This window comes from Haemaphysalis longicornis, unplaced genomic scaffold (genome assembly GCF_048455015.1).
Source record: "Haemaphysalis longicornis isolate Haplotype H1 unplaced genomic scaffold, Haemaphysalis longicornis Haplotype H1 scaffold_5, whole genome shotgun sequence".
Classification (NCBI taxonomy): domain Eukaryota; kingdom Metazoa; phylum Arthropoda; class Arachnida; order Ixodida; family Ixodidae; genus Haemaphysalis; species Haemaphysalis longicornis.
Window position 1 is genome coordinate 93,013,223 of NW_027526385.1, and position 18,131 is coordinate 93,031,353.

General features: G+C 45.8%; 1 protein-coding gene across 1 annotated transcript in view; it reads left to right on the forward strand.

Annotated features, from left to right (window-relative positions):
- Window positions 1-17,771, forward strand: part of LOC144138576 (uncharacterized) — a 113,793-nt gene extending 96,022 nt beyond the window's left edge. Inside the window, exons 2-5 of the mRNA XM_077670927.1 lie at window positions 8,115-8,525; window positions 10,014-10,194; window positions 11,609-13,708; window positions 14,702-17,771. Coding sequence (XP_077527053.1) covers window positions 8,243-8,525; window positions 10,014-10,194; window positions 11,609-13,708; window positions 14,702-15,251 — 3,114 coding nt within the window. The 5' untranslated portion in view covers window positions 8,115-8,242 and the 3' untranslated portion in view covers window positions 15,252-17,771. The remainder of the gene's footprint in view (window positions 1-8,114; window positions 8,526-10,013; window positions 10,195-11,608; window positions 13,709-14,701) is intronic.
- Window positions 17,772-18,131: the final 360 nt, after the last annotated feature.

Sequence of the window (18,131 nt, forward strand, 5' to 3'; positions counted from 1 at the left end):
AACGTCAGAATGGAGGAAGCATGTTCGGGAAAGCTGTGCTGGAAATTCGTAACAAAGAGGAAAAGCACAAACTAAGCAAAAAAGAAATCTTAAGTCGCCTTACCTATTGGCTATGTTTTATTCGGCGTAAAAGACTCAGCAGGAAGGGTATTTTAGTTTTGTAGTGTAAGCTACACTGGCCGAGGTTGATCAGTTCCGCGTGGCTCTCGGAGAGCCGTGCAGCACATGCGCGAGGAACAGTGACGACACACGGCACACACAACGTTGCTCGTTGTCCGGCGTCTCCCACACACGCCACGCGCCAAGCGTCTTCGCCGACCTCCGTACCGCACATGGCGGCCCGGTCCACTCGATGATCATTCGAGGGGTGGCCGGGTGTGGTACCGATTGCTCGTGCGTCGTAGCAACAACGGCGTGCGCCTGTGGAACCAGCTTAGCTCTGGTGCGATTGGTGACGCTGCGCTGGAGCCGCTTGCGTATACCGTGTGTGTGTGTCATTGAAGCAGCAGTAAGCATGATAATCAAGCTAAGCTTAGACAACCAGGAAAGCTGTGAATAACCAGCTGAAACTTTGCTCACGCTACTTATATCCTTGAATAGCCGACCTAAGCCTCTGCTAATATTTTTCAGCTTGGTTTAAATGACTGAAGGTTGTATGAAGATATAAATGTATGCTCTTTATGTGCGTTAAGCCATTTCTCAAAACAACAACCTAGAATATCCCGTTTGCGTATACAACCATACCCGTCAAAACTTATTTGACTGTATAGACTCATGAGAAACACTATGATGCAAAGAAATGTACACAGACGAATGCTATGATATAGGCTACTTTAAATAGAAGTGTAACAGACTCAAATTTTAGAGTGTTATAGTGATTACAAATTAATGTAATTTTTTACTTGTTCGGCATAAATGCCTTTAAAATACATTCACCGGTGCATTACTTCGAAAGTTCTTCCAGGCAATATTTTCTTCCAATGTACTTTCGCGTGTATAATATCTTTAAAACTTATCCCCAGAAAAAGATGGCATTGTTTGCATCTTCTTATGAAAAAATTAGTACGTCCTTTTCTGGTTTCAAAATAATTATTATTTCTAGCTTTATGTTTCGTACAAGCTAGCTATCGGGGTAATTGGCAAAGTTTTTTGCCAATTCTATGCTGCAAAAATATCATGGCTGTTTAGCTTACAGCCTCCAACATTTCAAGGTAAGGTACTGTGCTTAAAAAATGCTAAGACCAGTATTAGTTCCAATAGACAGATTTATTTTGTATTAGTAGACCTCGTTTTAACTTGGTTTAATTCAGTGCAGATACTCGTTCGGGGGAATTTCACTGCTAAAAAAAGCCAACAGTGCGCCAGGCAACCATTACAGAGATGCAACCAAGGATATTATAAAATAAATACATCACGCATGCATACTCTAACACGCACAGGCACACAAAAGCGCGCGCACACCCACACGAAAACAACGTACAGGACGCTAAAAAAGTGAGTGATTTGCGCAGCGGTACTTTCAATATTACCTAGCTCTGGATAAGGCCTGACTTATGCGAACCATCGTATCCCGGGCATGCATTGGGCTACTCAAGCATTTCTTTGGCCTCACAGTGGTACATTTCTGGGGTGTTTCTCAAAACTTGCATTTCACATCTTCGAAATGGTCAAGTTCGAATGTAGTAAGCAGGTTTACTCTTTATCTAAAAGTTGCTAGAAATCTCCTAATCCACAACCGAGCGGACGAAATTTGTACACAAATACATCAAGGAGAAATTTCAATCAATGTAAGCTTATTTCGGGCAAAAAAAAAAAAAGCTACTGCTTCCCCAGCGCGATTACGGAATTCCAGCGTACGAACGCTGCAAGTAGGATGAAAAAGAAAAATTGAGAAACAAAAACATTGGTTCTTCTAGAACCTTGAAGTGAAGTGTTTTACGGTGTAGGCTAATTCACGCGGAGGAATAAAAAACGTGAATCGAGCAAGAACACTTTTCACTTATAAACAGCAAGAAACGCACTTTCCGGTGATGTATTGTATGTCTTCAATCTTGCTTACCAACAGCCCAGAGCGCTCTTAGCTCAACGGGTTGAAGTAGGGCGGAACATTTTTCTGAGTCGTCTTACGCTAACGCTTTTCTTCTTCAACTGCTTATATTCGAAAATTCAGGATCCCTGCGAAAAACACTTAAAATAGCGAGCAGGAAGTCTGGCGCTATTTTTCAGCCAATGTACCTCCGTCTTTTAAGTAGGTGTACACAGAGAATGTTTCTGTCTTAAACGCCCTTGTTGCTGAAGCCCTGACTGATTAATTGAGTGAGTGAGTGAGTGAGTGAGTGAGTGAGTGAGTGAGTGAGTGAGTGAGTGAGTGAGTGAGTGAGTGAGTGAGTGAGTGAGTGAGTGAGTGAGAGAGTGAGTGAGTGAGTGAGTGAGTGAGTGACGAAGAGAGGGAGTGAGTAGGTGGTAATGTGTGGGTGATTGAGTGTGGCTGTGAATGAATGAGACAGCGAGTGAGTGACTGATCGAGTGATGGGGTGAGTGAGTGAGGGAGGGAGTGAGGGAGTTGCTTTGTAACTCAGAGTGAGTGGGTGAGTGAGTGAAGTGAGTGAGTGAGTGGGTGAGTGAGTGAGCGAGTGAGGAGGGAGAGAGTGAATGATAGGCAAAGTGAGATTGAGTGAGTGAGTATGTGAGAAGTGAGTGAGTGAGTGATTGAGGGAGGGAGGCAGGGAGGGAAAGAGGGAGCGATTTAGTAAGTCAGAGTGAGTGGTTGAGTGGGAGCGAATGTGTGATTGAGCGAGTAGGTAAGTGAGTGAGTTAGTGAGTGAATGTGCGAGTGAGGGATGAAGGTAGCGAATGAGCAGGTCGGAGTGAGTGGGTGGGGGTGGCTGTTATTGAATGGGACGGTGAGTGAGTGAGTGAGTGAGCGAGCCTGTGATTTTGGGCTTGTATGTGAGCGCGTGTCGTGCGTTTCTTCGTGTAAGGCTGGTCTCCAGTTAGCGAGACTGCATTCCGTAAATAAGAGGAAGCATAACGCCTACGGTAGCAAAACTGATTGTTCTGCCAAAAAAAAAAGGTCGGAGGACATTTTCCCCCGCAGCCTAAGAACGAATGTTATATATTCAGTGTACATTAGTTAACCTATACGTATTTAGGCATCGATACTTTCTCTGACTTTCAGTTAAAATACTTGAGTGACCTGTAAATTACGCTTCGCACTTGACGTCTTCGTCTACAAAAAAATTGTCAATGCGTATTACCGCAATATCGGTTTACAAAGGTAGCTTTCATTTTAATAGGATCGATGTTTTTGTTTACCTAGTTTTTTGATGCAATCTGTATATAATCGTTAATGTTTTGTCTCTCGCGAAGAGAATTTAAACCTATATCGAACCTTAAAAAAGAGCAGTTCTGTAACTATATTCACTCAGTTAAAGTAACTCTCCGTTGCGTACAAACTCTTTTTACAGTATTATATTACTAGTGCTCTAAGACACTCGCACCAAAGCATCATTTGTCCTGGAAGTAGGAGACTGGATCTTGAAGCTTTTGTCAGTTCAAACGCATTCATACAATACTTGAGGGTCATGTCACCCGTTGTGGCCGTGTAAAGAAACACGATGGCATTTTTCTAGCAGGCTTGTAAAATTAGGACATCCTAAATTTCAGGGTGGATATGGCTGAGAAGCGGCGGCCATGTCGTCTTTTGCGATGGAAGACGCTGAAGTATGAGCCTAGTCCTCCTTCCTCCCTTCCCTTCTCTTCCCTTCTGGCTGGCGATGTAACGGGCACCCCGAAGCATGCCCCGCTGTCTCTGCTAAAGTGCATCTGTGAACAAGGACCGGAGCTAGTTAAGGCCACGAGTGAGAACGAGGAGGAGACCGGAATAACCCAGCCCTAATGACGGCCATTTGCGATCTCTCGCCGGAATGGCCGCCGCCATTAGCGACGCTAGCAGAACGACTAAAAAGTACTCGCCGCGATGGCACTGCCGCTGGAGATTGAGAGAGGGAGTGTGCGTACGGTGGCTTCGCGTGGCGCCTGCCTGGCCCAAAACGGTCAATCTAGTTCCTGTTTTGTTGGTACTTTGTGTTTCTTGCCGTGTCACTCTTTCACTTAACAATGTCGTAGAGGGGATGTGTGGTACTCATTTATCGGGCGGACAAAAACTTCCGCATCTACATCAAGGCAGATGGGTTTCGGCTTCGTTGGATGTAAGGGTTGCGAGGAGCAAAGTTTTTAGTACCGCTTAAGTAGCATCAGAATTGGTGTAGGCAGTTTTGTTGTAACAGGCAATGAAAAACGGAGAGAAATATTTTGTGAACATAATATGTCGGTATCATTTGTGACGAAATTCGCTAAAACCCTTTATTAGGCGCCCAAGTTTAAGGTGTGGTTGGTGCCCTCCAAGTGTAGTATTGCAGAAGCTGGTTCCAGGATTCAGCGAAATGACTTGTGAGCACAAAATATTCAAACATAATTACGTCTGAAATGGAAGTGGCCCTATAACTAGTTTCAACTACTGTTGAAAGATCCCTAGATATTACTGCAAAGTAAATTATACGGGAAAACCTGCAGTATATTTTTCCAAGAAGACACAAGAATGTTTTCACGTGCATTTGCATCGCACATTTTTTTAATATAGCTTTGAACCGTATTTTGGGAACATTGCCGTAGAAGCGCCGGCTGTTTTTCGACCATAGAAACACCCCCGGTGTTTCTACGGCATTTGTACGCCATTTTTCTATTGGAGGTTGCTTTAAACAGTTTATCTGGAACGTTCCCGCCATACAAAGTTCGGAACGAGCGTCATGTCTGCTAAAAGTCAAAATAACCTTGCGTGTGCAGAAAATGCAGTACTCATAGAGCTCCGGAATGTTTTGTGGTGAAAAGGTCAGTACACATTGATATAGAGTAACCACTACATTCTTATCTCGAAAATATGTCCCCTTGAAGGGGCGAACCCCTCTAAAATCGGTATTACTGCAGCAATGCCCAACTAAAAAAAAAACTAACAAATTCTTATGTGCCAAGTTCAATAAGCCACAGAAAAGTTTCCGTCTTTGCGAGAAAATATATAAGTAATAGATGTAGAAAAAGTTCCGGGACTGGGAGGCTGTCATACAGGATTATACAGCACTCAGTGTCAATTAGCTAAATCATTCATTCGCGAACATATGAGAAAACACAGCAACAGCAATGACCCCATTCGTCTTTTTTTTTCGGACACAGAAATTAGAAGCCGCTAAACATGATTGGGTTTCTGCTGATCATAAATGTCACCGGTATCGCTTTATAAAGAAGGTTGTTGGAATTGGAAGTGACGGAAGCAGGACGACTCCGCAGCAGTGGCTTAATGCTTCATTCGCTGCAGGGACTGGGGCCAAACAACGAATAAGTAAACAAGAAGAACGAAAAGATATTGTAGCCTGCTGATAAAGCCAGCGCACAAGTACGTGTCACCAGCGCGCATACAGGCGTGCAGATCTTATTAAGAGAGAACACAGCACGCAGGATATGCCGAACGCCGCAATATACTCCGCTTACGGCTGTAACGAATGTAACCTGACATGTATACATGTTCGAACTTACAGAAGCGCATGTTTTATGTAAGCTGCATAGAAGGCACTGCATCGCATTCTGCAACGATAATAATTTGAATTGGGTTTTACCGAGCGGTGCATAGCAGGGAAAAATATCATGAGAAAGTAAATAAATGTTGTACGGTCGTTGTGGTTTGCACTAGATACATATAGGCACTGTATAGATTGGTATTTGAAGTAGCATGTCGAAGTGTTTCGAGCGCCAGAGGTTCGAACGTGTTGGTTAATAGTTTTCACGAGGTATACAAAGCGCAAAAACGACAAAGGTCGAGGCAAAGACACGACAAGCACAACCTTCAGCAAATTATTTTATTGCGGATTTGCGGCGCATATATATACCCCATGGCTCCTAAAAAGAAAGGAGGAAACTGAAAGAAACAACTCGAAAACAAAAATAAGGTTAAACAAAACCTGCCAAACAGCGACTGCACCAAGAAATCTTGCTATCACTGCGATTACGCCAAGGACGGCAAGCGGACGCATTCACCCACTGCCGATGCTATTACCGCGTGTCCCACAAGTCGCGCAAGGGACATAGTGCGACACAAAATTTGATGTCGATCCTGAATAGGGAACAATTACACTAAAAAGTGATTATCAATCAATCAATCGCTAATCAACACGCCCGGAAGCAGGCCGACGCCGTTGTGGAGGCGCACAGAGCAAAAATTAAAATAAACGAGCAAGACTTGATTCAAAACCATTTAGACGTGTCAGATGGAAAAAATAAACTAATATTCGGTGCACAGGGCCGAAACCGTACACACTGAGAAACAATAGGGTTATGCGGTGTGTTGTGAAATAAGTAGGTGTTCTTCTCCACCTATCGCACGTGCCATTCTCCACATATTTTGGTGCGAAACCCCGGAACGAACCAGGAACCGTTACACGCACAGTAAACCGAAACTCAGAGTTCATAACTTAGTATGGTTGACGTCTGTGCTGGATGCTTCCAGATGTTAAAGTTACGGCGCAATAAAAACACACACAAGGACAAGTAAGTAATGACAAGCGCTGCGTATGTTCCTTACTTGTCCTTGTGTGTGATTTTATTGCCGTGTAACTTTAACATCAAATCCTATCTGGGGAACAGCACCGAGTACGAAAGACCGAACCGTGCGCTTTGGAAAGAACCGCAACTAAAATACGGCCCACGTGTATCTGGCAGCTGCAACAAAAAATGACGACTTGTGGGAACAGAAAAAAACACCTGAAACTCGGACAACCAAAAGGAGTTCAACTAGTTTTCTCAAAAGACTGCATCTAGGGGCTGCAGTAGGTTGGTTCACAATTCCACGAAAGACAAGGCATTGTTACCATTGATGGAGGTGGAAGCCGAACTCTTTTGGCTCCTTTGGACCTGAAATTAGCTCTCCATGAATTGAACAATTTCCTGGCCATGAACCATACTCATTCATTGTTGCGCGGGGGAGGATGTTGTGAAATAAGTAGATATCCTACTCTCGTGCCCGATTATCATCATCATAAATGTGTTCCATTAAAGACATCATTGGGAGGGGTCTCCGCGGCTCGTCCCTTTCTCCACTATGAATACCCGTGATTTAGAGCGAGTGACTGTTTCGCTAATACTACTAATGTAGGGAGGTGGTCTTATTTGTACAAAAAGGCTAAAACTACAAAAGCAGTGTGAAAAAAGACGCTGAACACAAAACGAGACCACAAAGACTGCCCGGCACAGTGGCTCTCCGTGTGGTCTCTTTCTGTGTGCACCGTCTTCCTTCCCCATTTTTTTTAAATCTTTATCCTACTACTAAAGCGCGCACATATACCAACAAGAAGGGTACGTATACGCTGCTACAAAGTTTGTACACGAAATGAAGGTGTCGAGATTGCTGACGTATGAGTAATGTGAGAATCCATTCACGAGCGATGAAAGACAAGCGAGGTAAGGAATAAGTTGAACAGCGAAAATACAATAAATTACTGCCTGGGGTATAAAGAAATATTCTGCCTGACGTCAGCCCCGGTTACTGTAGATTTGATTACGTCAGCTTTTCGCGTTGTGGGAGCTATCTACGTTTGCGAAAGCAAGTCACTCTACCGCCTCCTCGCTAAAACCCTCCCTTGTCTCACCTCATTTGCCCACCCTCATTCTTAGACCCTATCTCACGCCCTCTTCGCCCTCTATTTTCTCCAACCACTCGTTGACCCTCTACTACACCAAAAGCTTTAAGTCTCTGTGTGTGCATGTATTCCTTTAATGATCAAAATGTGAACAAGGAAAAGTCACCAGCACGCGTGATTTGTCGCGTATTTTGGCGGACACTGATCCGCATTTTTACGCATTTTCACCCGTGCAGGTGGCACACTACATTTTGCTCGTCCTTACTCATCACCGCACTTTTCTCAATTAGTGTGATTACGATATCGTATGAAGTACGGGTTATTTTTTTATTGCTCCTACTTACTGTGTAACTCTTAAAGTCTTTGAAAAAAAAACTATCTCAAGGAATCCTTTACAACCAACCATGTTACTGTTTTTTGCTGACGCAGGAACGACCTAAAATGCCTGTTCCCGAACCATAAAGGGTGGCTACACTCCAAAAGAACGCGACTATCGGGAGAAAGGGGGACGATACCGACGACGAGTCTGAAGCCTAGCCGCAGCCGTAGCCGGAGGAATGGGATGGCTTGCCTCCGTCGACTGGCGGCCTCCCGTCATGGTCTCCTGGGTGCTGGTGGCTATTTTGACGGGAATACGCGAGGCCTCGGGGACGACAACGACATGGGCCACGAAAGAAGCTGTGGCGACGACCACAACCACAACGCGGGTTCCGACAACAACGGTTCCCTGTCGTCTCTCCGAGCTGACCTGCGACAACGGACGCTGTGTGGGGCTGTCGAAGTACTGCGACGGCTCCGATGACTGCGGCGACGGCTCGGACGAGCCACTGGGGTGTTCGAGTAAGGCACCGCTCATTGCTATGGATATCTTTATTTATTTTTCAGTGTCAATCATCTGTGCCCACTTTGCTGTGTTTGGGATGACTGGCGCCTCGGATGTCTTGCTATATCAGTGAGTGGAATACTGGATGTACCTTGCCAAACATCTCAGCACAGCGCAACGTACCCATTGAATCGCGCATAGTGGTCGAACGGGATCATCAAAAACGGGATAAAGCTGCTGATCAAAAGTCATTTTCTACATTAAATAATGATTTTTTTAAGTACAATAGGCTGCCCAGTTCTGTCAGTCATTGAGTCAATCCGTTTTAACCTCCGCTCACGCCGAAATGGGGTGTGCTCCTGCGATGTCTAGGCATCCGCCACAACTAGGCGTTTTTGTCTTAAAAACGTCAAGCCCAAAATATTTCACTTCCGATTTAATTTTATGTTGTAAAAAGGCTTGCAATGTTTGGGTTTGGATTGTAATACGCTCTTCTCACAAGTGTAAAAAAGCAAAAGAAGTATTAACAAGAAGGTACTATCTAGATATTTTAAGCGATGCAGAATTGATTAGTGCACTCCTAATATCTGTGCCAGACATTTTAAAGCACTTGCGTAAAAACAAAGCCTAATTTAATACAGCTGCTGCCGAGGGAGCGATATAAAGTAAGACACCAACTCGGAGGCTAGACTTGGGTGGGTACTAGAAAGATGCTTTCTAAAACATGTTTTATGTAAAACTTGAAAAAGTAACATTTGTACCCTGAAATCGAAAGCTGCAGGAATTGTGCATGTGCGGGATTCTTTGTTCTGAGATTGCCTTCCTATGCTCTGTCTACAATTATCTGTCTTGATTGTCTTAAGTCCTTTTTGTTCAGGGAAGGCTGCCGTGGCGCTGACAATATTCATCCATTCTTCCATTCTCTAAATTTCCAACATTTTTTAACACGGAAGAAAGCACCATGGTTAGTCTTTATAGGAGACTTGTTTGCGCACTTAATAGAGATAGGCTGACGGCGCGGAATTATTTAACCTTTCCACAACTATTCCCCGCTTTTTTGAGGGAATGATATCGTTTCTCAGAGCTTAGTGCTACCTATAATGGTACCCAGAGAGAGTTCACACGCATTTTGATACACAACCCTAGAAGTCAAATAAGCAACCACATACATGTTGGCAGTATCAAAAAGCTTTACATTCCAGGTTCTTGAGATACTTTATGTATCAATAAATGACATAATTAGTTAAACCCAAGTTATTAGTTTTGCGATCAGTTATTTGTCCCTTCTCGACAGAGCACCTAACGTGCTACAAATCGTCCCTCCCTGCTGGAAATATTACCTTGACAGGGGCTTGGTAACAAATGTCTTCCATTTGACGTTGAAATTAAGGTGTTGTGAGAATTCTGGATGACTTACAGAAGGCCGAGGAGGAATAGGGTGGAGGACAGGGTGCGGGCGGGAGGTATTTTTGTGCAGCTACAAACGTTTCAAATTTCCCGCGCAGACTGCAACCGAACCTTGTTCGGCGACGTGGGTACCAAGAACCCTCTCCGTATTGCCGAGCCGTTCCAGAGGAACCTGCCTTTCATCTGCACGCTGTACTTCATCGCCGCCGGCGGAGAATTCGGAGACATTGTGGAGCTCACATTCCTCAACTTTCAAGTCGGCTCGCTCGAGATGGACAGGTGAGCTTACCGAGAACCGCTTCAGCTGCTTTCAAAAGAAAAATACTCAGCAGATGTGCCACCGCCGTGGAAGTTCATTCCTTGACCACATATATGTTGCTCCATTGTATAGTGCTACTCAAATAATCTTTCGCCTGGCAATTTAATTAATTTATTGACAAACCTCTATCATTTAACAAACTATGGCAAAAACGCCCCAATGATTTGGCACTAATAGGCTTTCCTCATTTATGTGTACGCCTCTTGAACGGTTTATCCCGATTTATTCTTTGCTGTCGCATGGTTCACACTAGTTAAGCGTGCTATCAACCAGTGAAATTAGGCCCAGGTAACGTGTGAGTGTGTAGTCAAGAACGAAGTCACCAAATAAGCAAAGTGGAATCCTGCAAAAAAAGCAGCTCTACCTAAAACACTGTTCCAAAGGGAAACTAAAATTAATAGGACTTGATTGCTGGCTCGTTGGTTCATCACGTACTAAAAATAACTTGCCGGATAATAACGCCAGACATTGTACAATTTAGCTTATGATGTATATAGTTAAGTTCGAAAAGCTCTTTTGTGTACACGTAGGCCGGCTCCTCTTGTCCGCCTAGGGCTTGGGCTAGGAAATTTATTCTCGTAAAAAATTGTTGGCTTGTCGCTGCTTTTTGCGCAGTATGTGCAATCGCAGTTACCTTATCATATGGCTGGGAGGGAGGGCAAGGTCAGGTACAAAAATGTTTTGCAAAGTCGATATTAGGGATTCAAGCAACAATGAACAATAAAAAAATTTCGAAAAATTTTAGGTGCACATTTTATGTCACGCAAATATCGAAACCCAGAACATAAAGCAACGTAACTTGCCCTTGTCGCTTGCTGTGCAATCTACACAATCTCCGCGAAATCTGGCGATCGTGTGCTGTGTTGCCAAAGCGTACGCTCCGGTGTGAACCTGGGAGTGTAGCCGGTGTTTTAATGCAGAGGAGGAAATTACGGCGTGAAATTACAGAACTTCAAGCATCTTTCTTTCCCTCGAAAGTGGCAGTAGGCACTTCATCGCCGACGTTAAACTCATAACAAAGTGCAAAATCTTTGTGGCAGTGCGGCCACGCGCACAAGAGCTTATTTTTGCCCTCATCCGAACACAGCCACAGCACTACGGCCAAGTACCAGCTTTGTGGAGCTTATGGACCAAGTGCAGTGTGTTCCTCTCAACTACACTAAACTCAATAAAGAATTACAAGAACGAATGTTCAGCTGGCTATGTTGTCAGGCTAGGTTCTACACGAACTTAGCGGCGAATTAATCCAGGCTGTCGTTAGCTACAGCTCGGTGGGCTAGACATTGAAAGAGACTAAATAACTACACACCGTGCCGTTTTATGTTCAATTTTTTTAATGGGTGCTTGTTCCCGTCGCCTTCTGTGTACGTGCAGGAACCAGTCGGCGACATGCTTTAACGGCCACCTTCAGGTCATCGAGCCCGCAGCGTCGGCACCAATCACAAGGACCCCGCAGACTCGAGGTTTCAGCCAGATCTTGTCAGCAGTGCGCGGGGAACCGGCCACTCCCCACCTAACCTCCCTGTACGACGGCAATGGCGGAGAGCCGGAGTTCGGTCACTTCTGCGGCGACATGGCGTCCACTGGTGCCGGAAGCGGAAGTAGTGGTGGCGGAGGTGGAAGTGGGGGAGGCGGTGCCACTTTCTTCTCAGACCGGAACAACGTCACACTGGTCGTTGCCGTACCTAGCCGTGCTTCTCTACACGCGTACAGCTTCAACCTGTATTTAACCTTCCGCTTCCACCCCAAGCGGCCTGCACGCACGCGCTATGGCACAGCCGAAAGCCCTCACGACGTCGGTATTGCCACCGCAGGAACGTACTGTGACAGGGTGTTCGAGCACTGCGACCGGAAGCAATGCAAGATACGCTCTCCGAACTTCCCTGGCTTTTACCTGCGCAACTTCACCTGCACATTCACAGTGCGCCAGATGGTGGCTCCGCCTGGCAAGCAGGCGCAAATTGTTTTGTACCAGGACAATGAGTACAAGATCGCTATTTACACGGGCAGGAGCACTGCCACGACCTTCTCCCAGAGGGCGCTCACCGTCGATTGCTTGGGTGACATGGTTCGAATTTATGACGGGCCCAGCGCGGATAACTCGCCGCTTCTGAGTGAGTTCTGCGGTACCGGAGTGCTGCCGGAAGTGGTCTCCAGTGGACCAGAAGTTACTGTCGTGCTCCGAAGTGTGGCGGCTCAGCAGATGCACAGTTCGCGACTAGAGCTCAACGTTAAGGTCCGTTTCGTGGACGTTGACGAATTCAAGCTGGGCCAAGGCCGATGCGAGTTCCACATCGATGGCAAGGCGGAGCGCAGGGGGTTGATTCACACGCCAGCCCACACGCTGCCGCCCAACACGAGTTGTCGATTCCGCTTCTACGGCAGATCTCCGACCGACCGCGTTTGGATTTACTTCTTGTCGTACTTCGTTGAGGACAAACACCGTTGGGCCAGTGAGGAGAAGTGCGACGTATCCAGCGTCGAAGTCTTGGACGTTCCGTCTCCCTCTTCCCGGCCAGCTGGAAACACTTCGAGTGACGTCATCAGCTCCAGCCCTGCCCCGGATTCCGGGGGAATGGCGTACCGCTTCTGCGAGAAGAACTCACCCCGAATCTGCGCCAGGGCCGCGGAGTACCCCCAGTACATACCACTGCGGCCATGCCGACACCCGGACGAGTCGTACTTGTCCAGTGGACCCGAGCTTTTGCTCCAACAGCACTTCTACAAGACCGTAGAGCTGCCCGTTCGCAGAAGCTCATTTTCTGCCCGTTACGAGTTCGTAGACACCGAACAACAGGGTGCTGACATGGGACCGCGGCACGGACCGTGTCACAGACACTTCCAGAGCAGTAGCTCCAAGTTCGGCGTGGTGTCGTCTCCCAAGAACGTGTTTCTTTATGGCCGCGGAGGTCGCGAGAATGTTACCTGTTCGTACTACTACTCCGGCATGTCCTCGGAGAAGTTGCGACTTTATCTAGTCACTCTAAACCTACCCACGTCGGGGTGCGAACACTACTACGACCAGGTCACCCAGCGGTACAACTGCCGAGTCACCGGTCGGCCGTCTAGCCGCCTGTCACTCTTGCACGTCATGGATCACTGGGGCGACACGTACACACCAATCGGATGCTTCTGCAACGTCACCTCTCAGCCTCGCAAGCCCATCCTCATTGAGTCAGTGGGCAACAACGTGACGCTTACGTTCACGATTAGTGGAATGTCGTCTCTGGAGGACTTCAATAACTACGGCTTCGAAGCCACGTACGAGTTTCGGCCAGCGACATCCTGCGACACGAGCACGGAACTACGAAATGGGTCTCAAGGGGAGCTGACTTTCATGGCCCCTCAAAGCGTGGCTGAGCAAGAATTGCCACTGCGATGCCGATGGTTCATCGAGGCAGCACCGCGGAAGTACCTGTACCTCAAGTTCCAGGGTCGTGATGGCTCCCGCGGGTGCCCTGAATCAGGAAACAGGTTTGTACGCAGCTTGTTACTCATTCCTGCAAGCATTAATATTTAGCAGCTTTTTTCAGTAAAACACTGGCTTGCCTGGTTTAGTTTCAGTAAAAATTAACAATATGTGCTAGCACACCTAGAAGAAAAATGTTCGCGTGATGCAGGTTATGGACAGTAAAAATTTATCACCACCATTCTGAAAGACTTTGAGAGAAGCGCGGAAGCTACAAGAGCATCCAACCTTCCCTGAAAGTGCTTCCAATAGATCGTCAAACCTTCAGAAACTCAAATTGCAAAACTAAGAACGAGCCCATGCAACGATTTTCCGCACACTAAGTAATCGCATCTAGGAACGATCGAAAACGATCTATACGTGGTTTATGGGATAACGGTATTCTGCTGTACACCATCTTCATGTCTGTTCTAGAACCGTTTCTCTATCGCAATTTTTCAGTACCACAGTGGAAGCCCAGTTTCACGAACATGCCGTGTGTCCAGAAATTTTATCAGAGCCTTTCGTTTGACGAACTGGTCTATGAGGCAAGACATTGTTTTTTTAAACGGAACGCCACCGATCCCGGTAAGAAAGTTTCGCTTTAAAAAATTAATGCACAGGAGGGAGCCAACAAACACAGCACCCATTTATTTTCAACCAAATCTACGCAGCATTGGATTTAATATTTATCCTTGAAAATTTGGAAGTATACATCAAGGCGCTAAAGGGTGTGATTTCCTGTCTAGAGTGAAGTACCAGCCGGCCCTGTGTGTTTTTTCTCTCATTGGTCCTCTTTTAGTGTCGAGGTAATTTTCAAATAATTTCTACGAACTGCCTCTTATATACTCTTTATCTCACATGTCCTCTTTTGAAGTTCAGCTAATTTGCCATCCAGTTGTATCTACTGGCTGTTATCAACCCAATTTTGTATTAGAGTTGGACGCATAACGGTCCGAGATCCGCGGAGTGGCGAACAAAAAAGAGTAAACTTTGTCTTTTTCTGTTCACCCTCGCAGGTTTGTGGTGTACGCCGACGGCATCATGCAGCCTGTGGCCGTTGTCTGCTCCGGCGGCATTCACGAGGAGACGTCGCTGTCCTCGTCAACGGACTTCGACATCTTCTCGGCCTCGTGGTACAACGAGACGTCCGAGCGACAACACCATGCCCTCGCCGACCGCGTCGTCATCGAGGTGGTCGCTTTCCAAGCCGCGCAGTTCCGGCTGCGATGGCTCGAGGTGACGCGACCCTTCCTCAAGACCTCGTCGGGGCTCACACTGCGCAACGTCAACTGCCTCTACGAGTGCCCAGAACTGAGCGCCTGCATATCTCCGGAGCTCTGGTGTGATGGTACCGTACACTGTCCTTCCGGACACGACGAGAAACCTGAGCACTGTAGGCGGTTCCCAACATTCTACGTCGCGCTCGGAGCCGGCGCTGGCTTCGTCGTGGTTTGCGCGACGCTAGCGGCGGTTCTGCTCTGGTGCCGGAAGAAGGAAAAGAGCAAGGAAGAACCGCGCATGCGCGTTCCTGCTGACGACATGCAGCTGGAAAGTCCGGACAGCTGACCCTGGCATTCGATTCTGGACCCCGCCATCGACGGTCCAGAATCACAGGAGACAGCGGTGGCGACCACGACGACGACCGGCGTTCCGATCGACGTCGTCATGTCCATGATGCCCGCCACGGGCATAACGCCAGGGACGCTAACGAGCACGCTGTCCTCAAGAACTAGACGTAATGACGTGTCGCCGCCTCCAGCCTACACTGATGACGGGGTGGCGGACATCTACGTCATCAAGTCTATGAGGTCGCCCTGCCTTTAGCACGAACACCGCGTGATTCCCCGCTCCCCCCTATCTCCCTCGCGCCAACTCCTTACGCGCTGTGCGCGTGAACTTAAAATGCCTTGAAAACTGACAAGACAGTCTACAAGCGTCAGTGTTTCGGCACGGAGTGCTGTCACCGTGAGTGAGAAGATTGCCTAGAAGTTTTAATCTTCGAAGCGATGGCGCGCGCGTAAACACTGTCGTCACGGCTTTCTGAGCCACCAGAACTAGGTGCGTCAGCGATGAACGCGATCATCATCTTTGTGATCTTTGATGTCGTCCAAGAGTTCGGACTCTTTGCCCGGTAGGGTTCAATATTGTGAAACTATGGCGTCGTAAAAGATATAAAAGGCAAGGGCAATGGGGAGATGAGTTATTTAATGTTATCAAACAGCGATGGTGTGTCTTGCGAAAGACAAACAAAATGCTCATATTTGTGATGTAGTGTCTTACAAGAGTGTTCCGAGTGAAAGAGTTTCTATTTCCCTTGGGATACGAAAGGAAGTGTACTCCGTAGTCGCTGCATTGTAATCGGCTCGGAGTGAAAGGCCCCATTTTACGTAAGTGTATGACTGGGGTTGTGTGTTTTTTGTGTCGCAGTGCAGTAAATAAGGGTTTAGACTCCGTAGGTGTGTGTACGTGACCACTTTAAGGTCGTTGTATTTTTCTCTATTTGTGTTTGCCCTAGCACTTAATACGGGCAAGCTTATATGCTAACCATGTCATGTAATTGTTTTTTTAAATGAAATGTCACTGCAGGTCGTATGTGGCCGGAATGTGTTGAATGCTTGTATTGAATTTGGCTTAGACTATTCTCGTATATTTGTAAGAGTGAGATTGGTGTCAATGACTGGGCTTTGATTAGTGAATATGTAGAATTGTGATGGCTTCGACGGCAATTGTCCCTTCAAATATTTGCAAGAAAAACTATAGTTTTCAGCACAGATACAACTTTTAAATGAGTAAAATCGCGGCGCCGTCTTACATTTTATGTTCTCCTGGAAAGTGTTTATTTATCATCACTAATTCAAGGACAAAACAGACTTCAAATAAAAACACATTAGCTTAATTTAATTTCAGTCAGTTCTGCAATTTTTTTTCCGCCGTCATTGTGGTAACCATTTACTGGGCGTTAAGCCTTAGCCCACCGTGAAAACTGGGGCGTATATTGCTAACTTGGAATGACTGACGTTGCACAGGACGGATACCACGCCGGACACCATGCTTGAATATGGTATACATAACCTTCAGGTTATAGCTTATCTACTTCAATCACGAGACTAATGGTTCATACAATCGCCATATAAAAGGCCATGAAAACAGTAAAATATTTCAAGACAGGATCCATACAAAGCTCGAATGCCTTATAGAAACGCCAATCACAAGTACTACTGGGTGAGATTCACGTAATTGCATTAATGTATCCCCCTTTGAATGGTTGATGAACACATGATCAATGCTTTTCTGGGCACACTATGCGTAATTTGTTTGGAAAAATTGAAGGATATCTTTTTTTGTGATAGGGGTTTGTTTTATTTTAGGGGGGAAGATATTACATTCTAAAACTACCGTTATATCACATGTTTGGTACTGTGTAGAACAAAAATGCCTGCGCTAGTAAACTGCGACTGCAGCCTAATGCGATGCATCGAAAGGAACGAAGAACGTCATCGAAAAGTTGAAGTAGCGTGTTTCCCGTAATAGCGGCGTTTCGTGAGGAAAAATGCTGCTTTGTTTGGCAACCCACTATATTAACACAAAGAAAGAGAGCCTCTTCACATCGCTTCCTGCACGTTATGATATGTTTAAGTGGTATGAAGTTTAAGTATGTATCTGCAAGCCATACAATATTTTCCTGCCTGCTACAATGCCATTTCCACATAAAGGTTGGTGAAAGTGGAACCTAACAATTACTTTCAAGGGTTCAGTTATGTGTTTAAGAAGTTTTGAATTGGTGCAACTACGGGCTCAAGTTGTGTTCTCTTTAGGAAACTCTATGCTAAAAAGTATCTGATGCCTAATTTTTAACTACAAATGTCCCTCAAATTATGATTCTTTTTCTTCCAACACAACTACTCTCTGTCACGCTCTGTGTTACGACTTTGGGTGCTGTAACAATGTGTATGAATGTGCCGGTACAATGAAAGAGAAATCGCGATTTCTGAGCAGGTTACTCGACAGTGCGCTTTTAATGAAAGAGTGTGAGCGATGTTTTTTTAATGTGTTTTTTTTTTCTTTTCAATCAGAATAAATTTAAATGCGAAATTTTGAAAACCTTGCTTTCCGCGTCCTTATTTCACCGGCAGGCAGGGTAGCGTACTCTTACGATGGCTGCTGGTGAACCGCAAACGCCTTGCAGAACTTTCAATAGTGAAGTTCCAATTTGACATTCATAGATATGCAAAGAAGACGTCGCCGAAATATACAAGTAAAGTATCAACTGCACAGGGACATACAAAAAAACCCCATTAAGAACATTTGTGGCGCCAACAATGTTATTTAGGAATGTCTGATTTTTTTTCTTGTGGCACTATGAGCGTGTAACGCAAACTATACGAGTATTTTGCAGTTATAATATCAAAGGGAAAAATTATCAGCAATTCCCTAAGTAGAAATGAA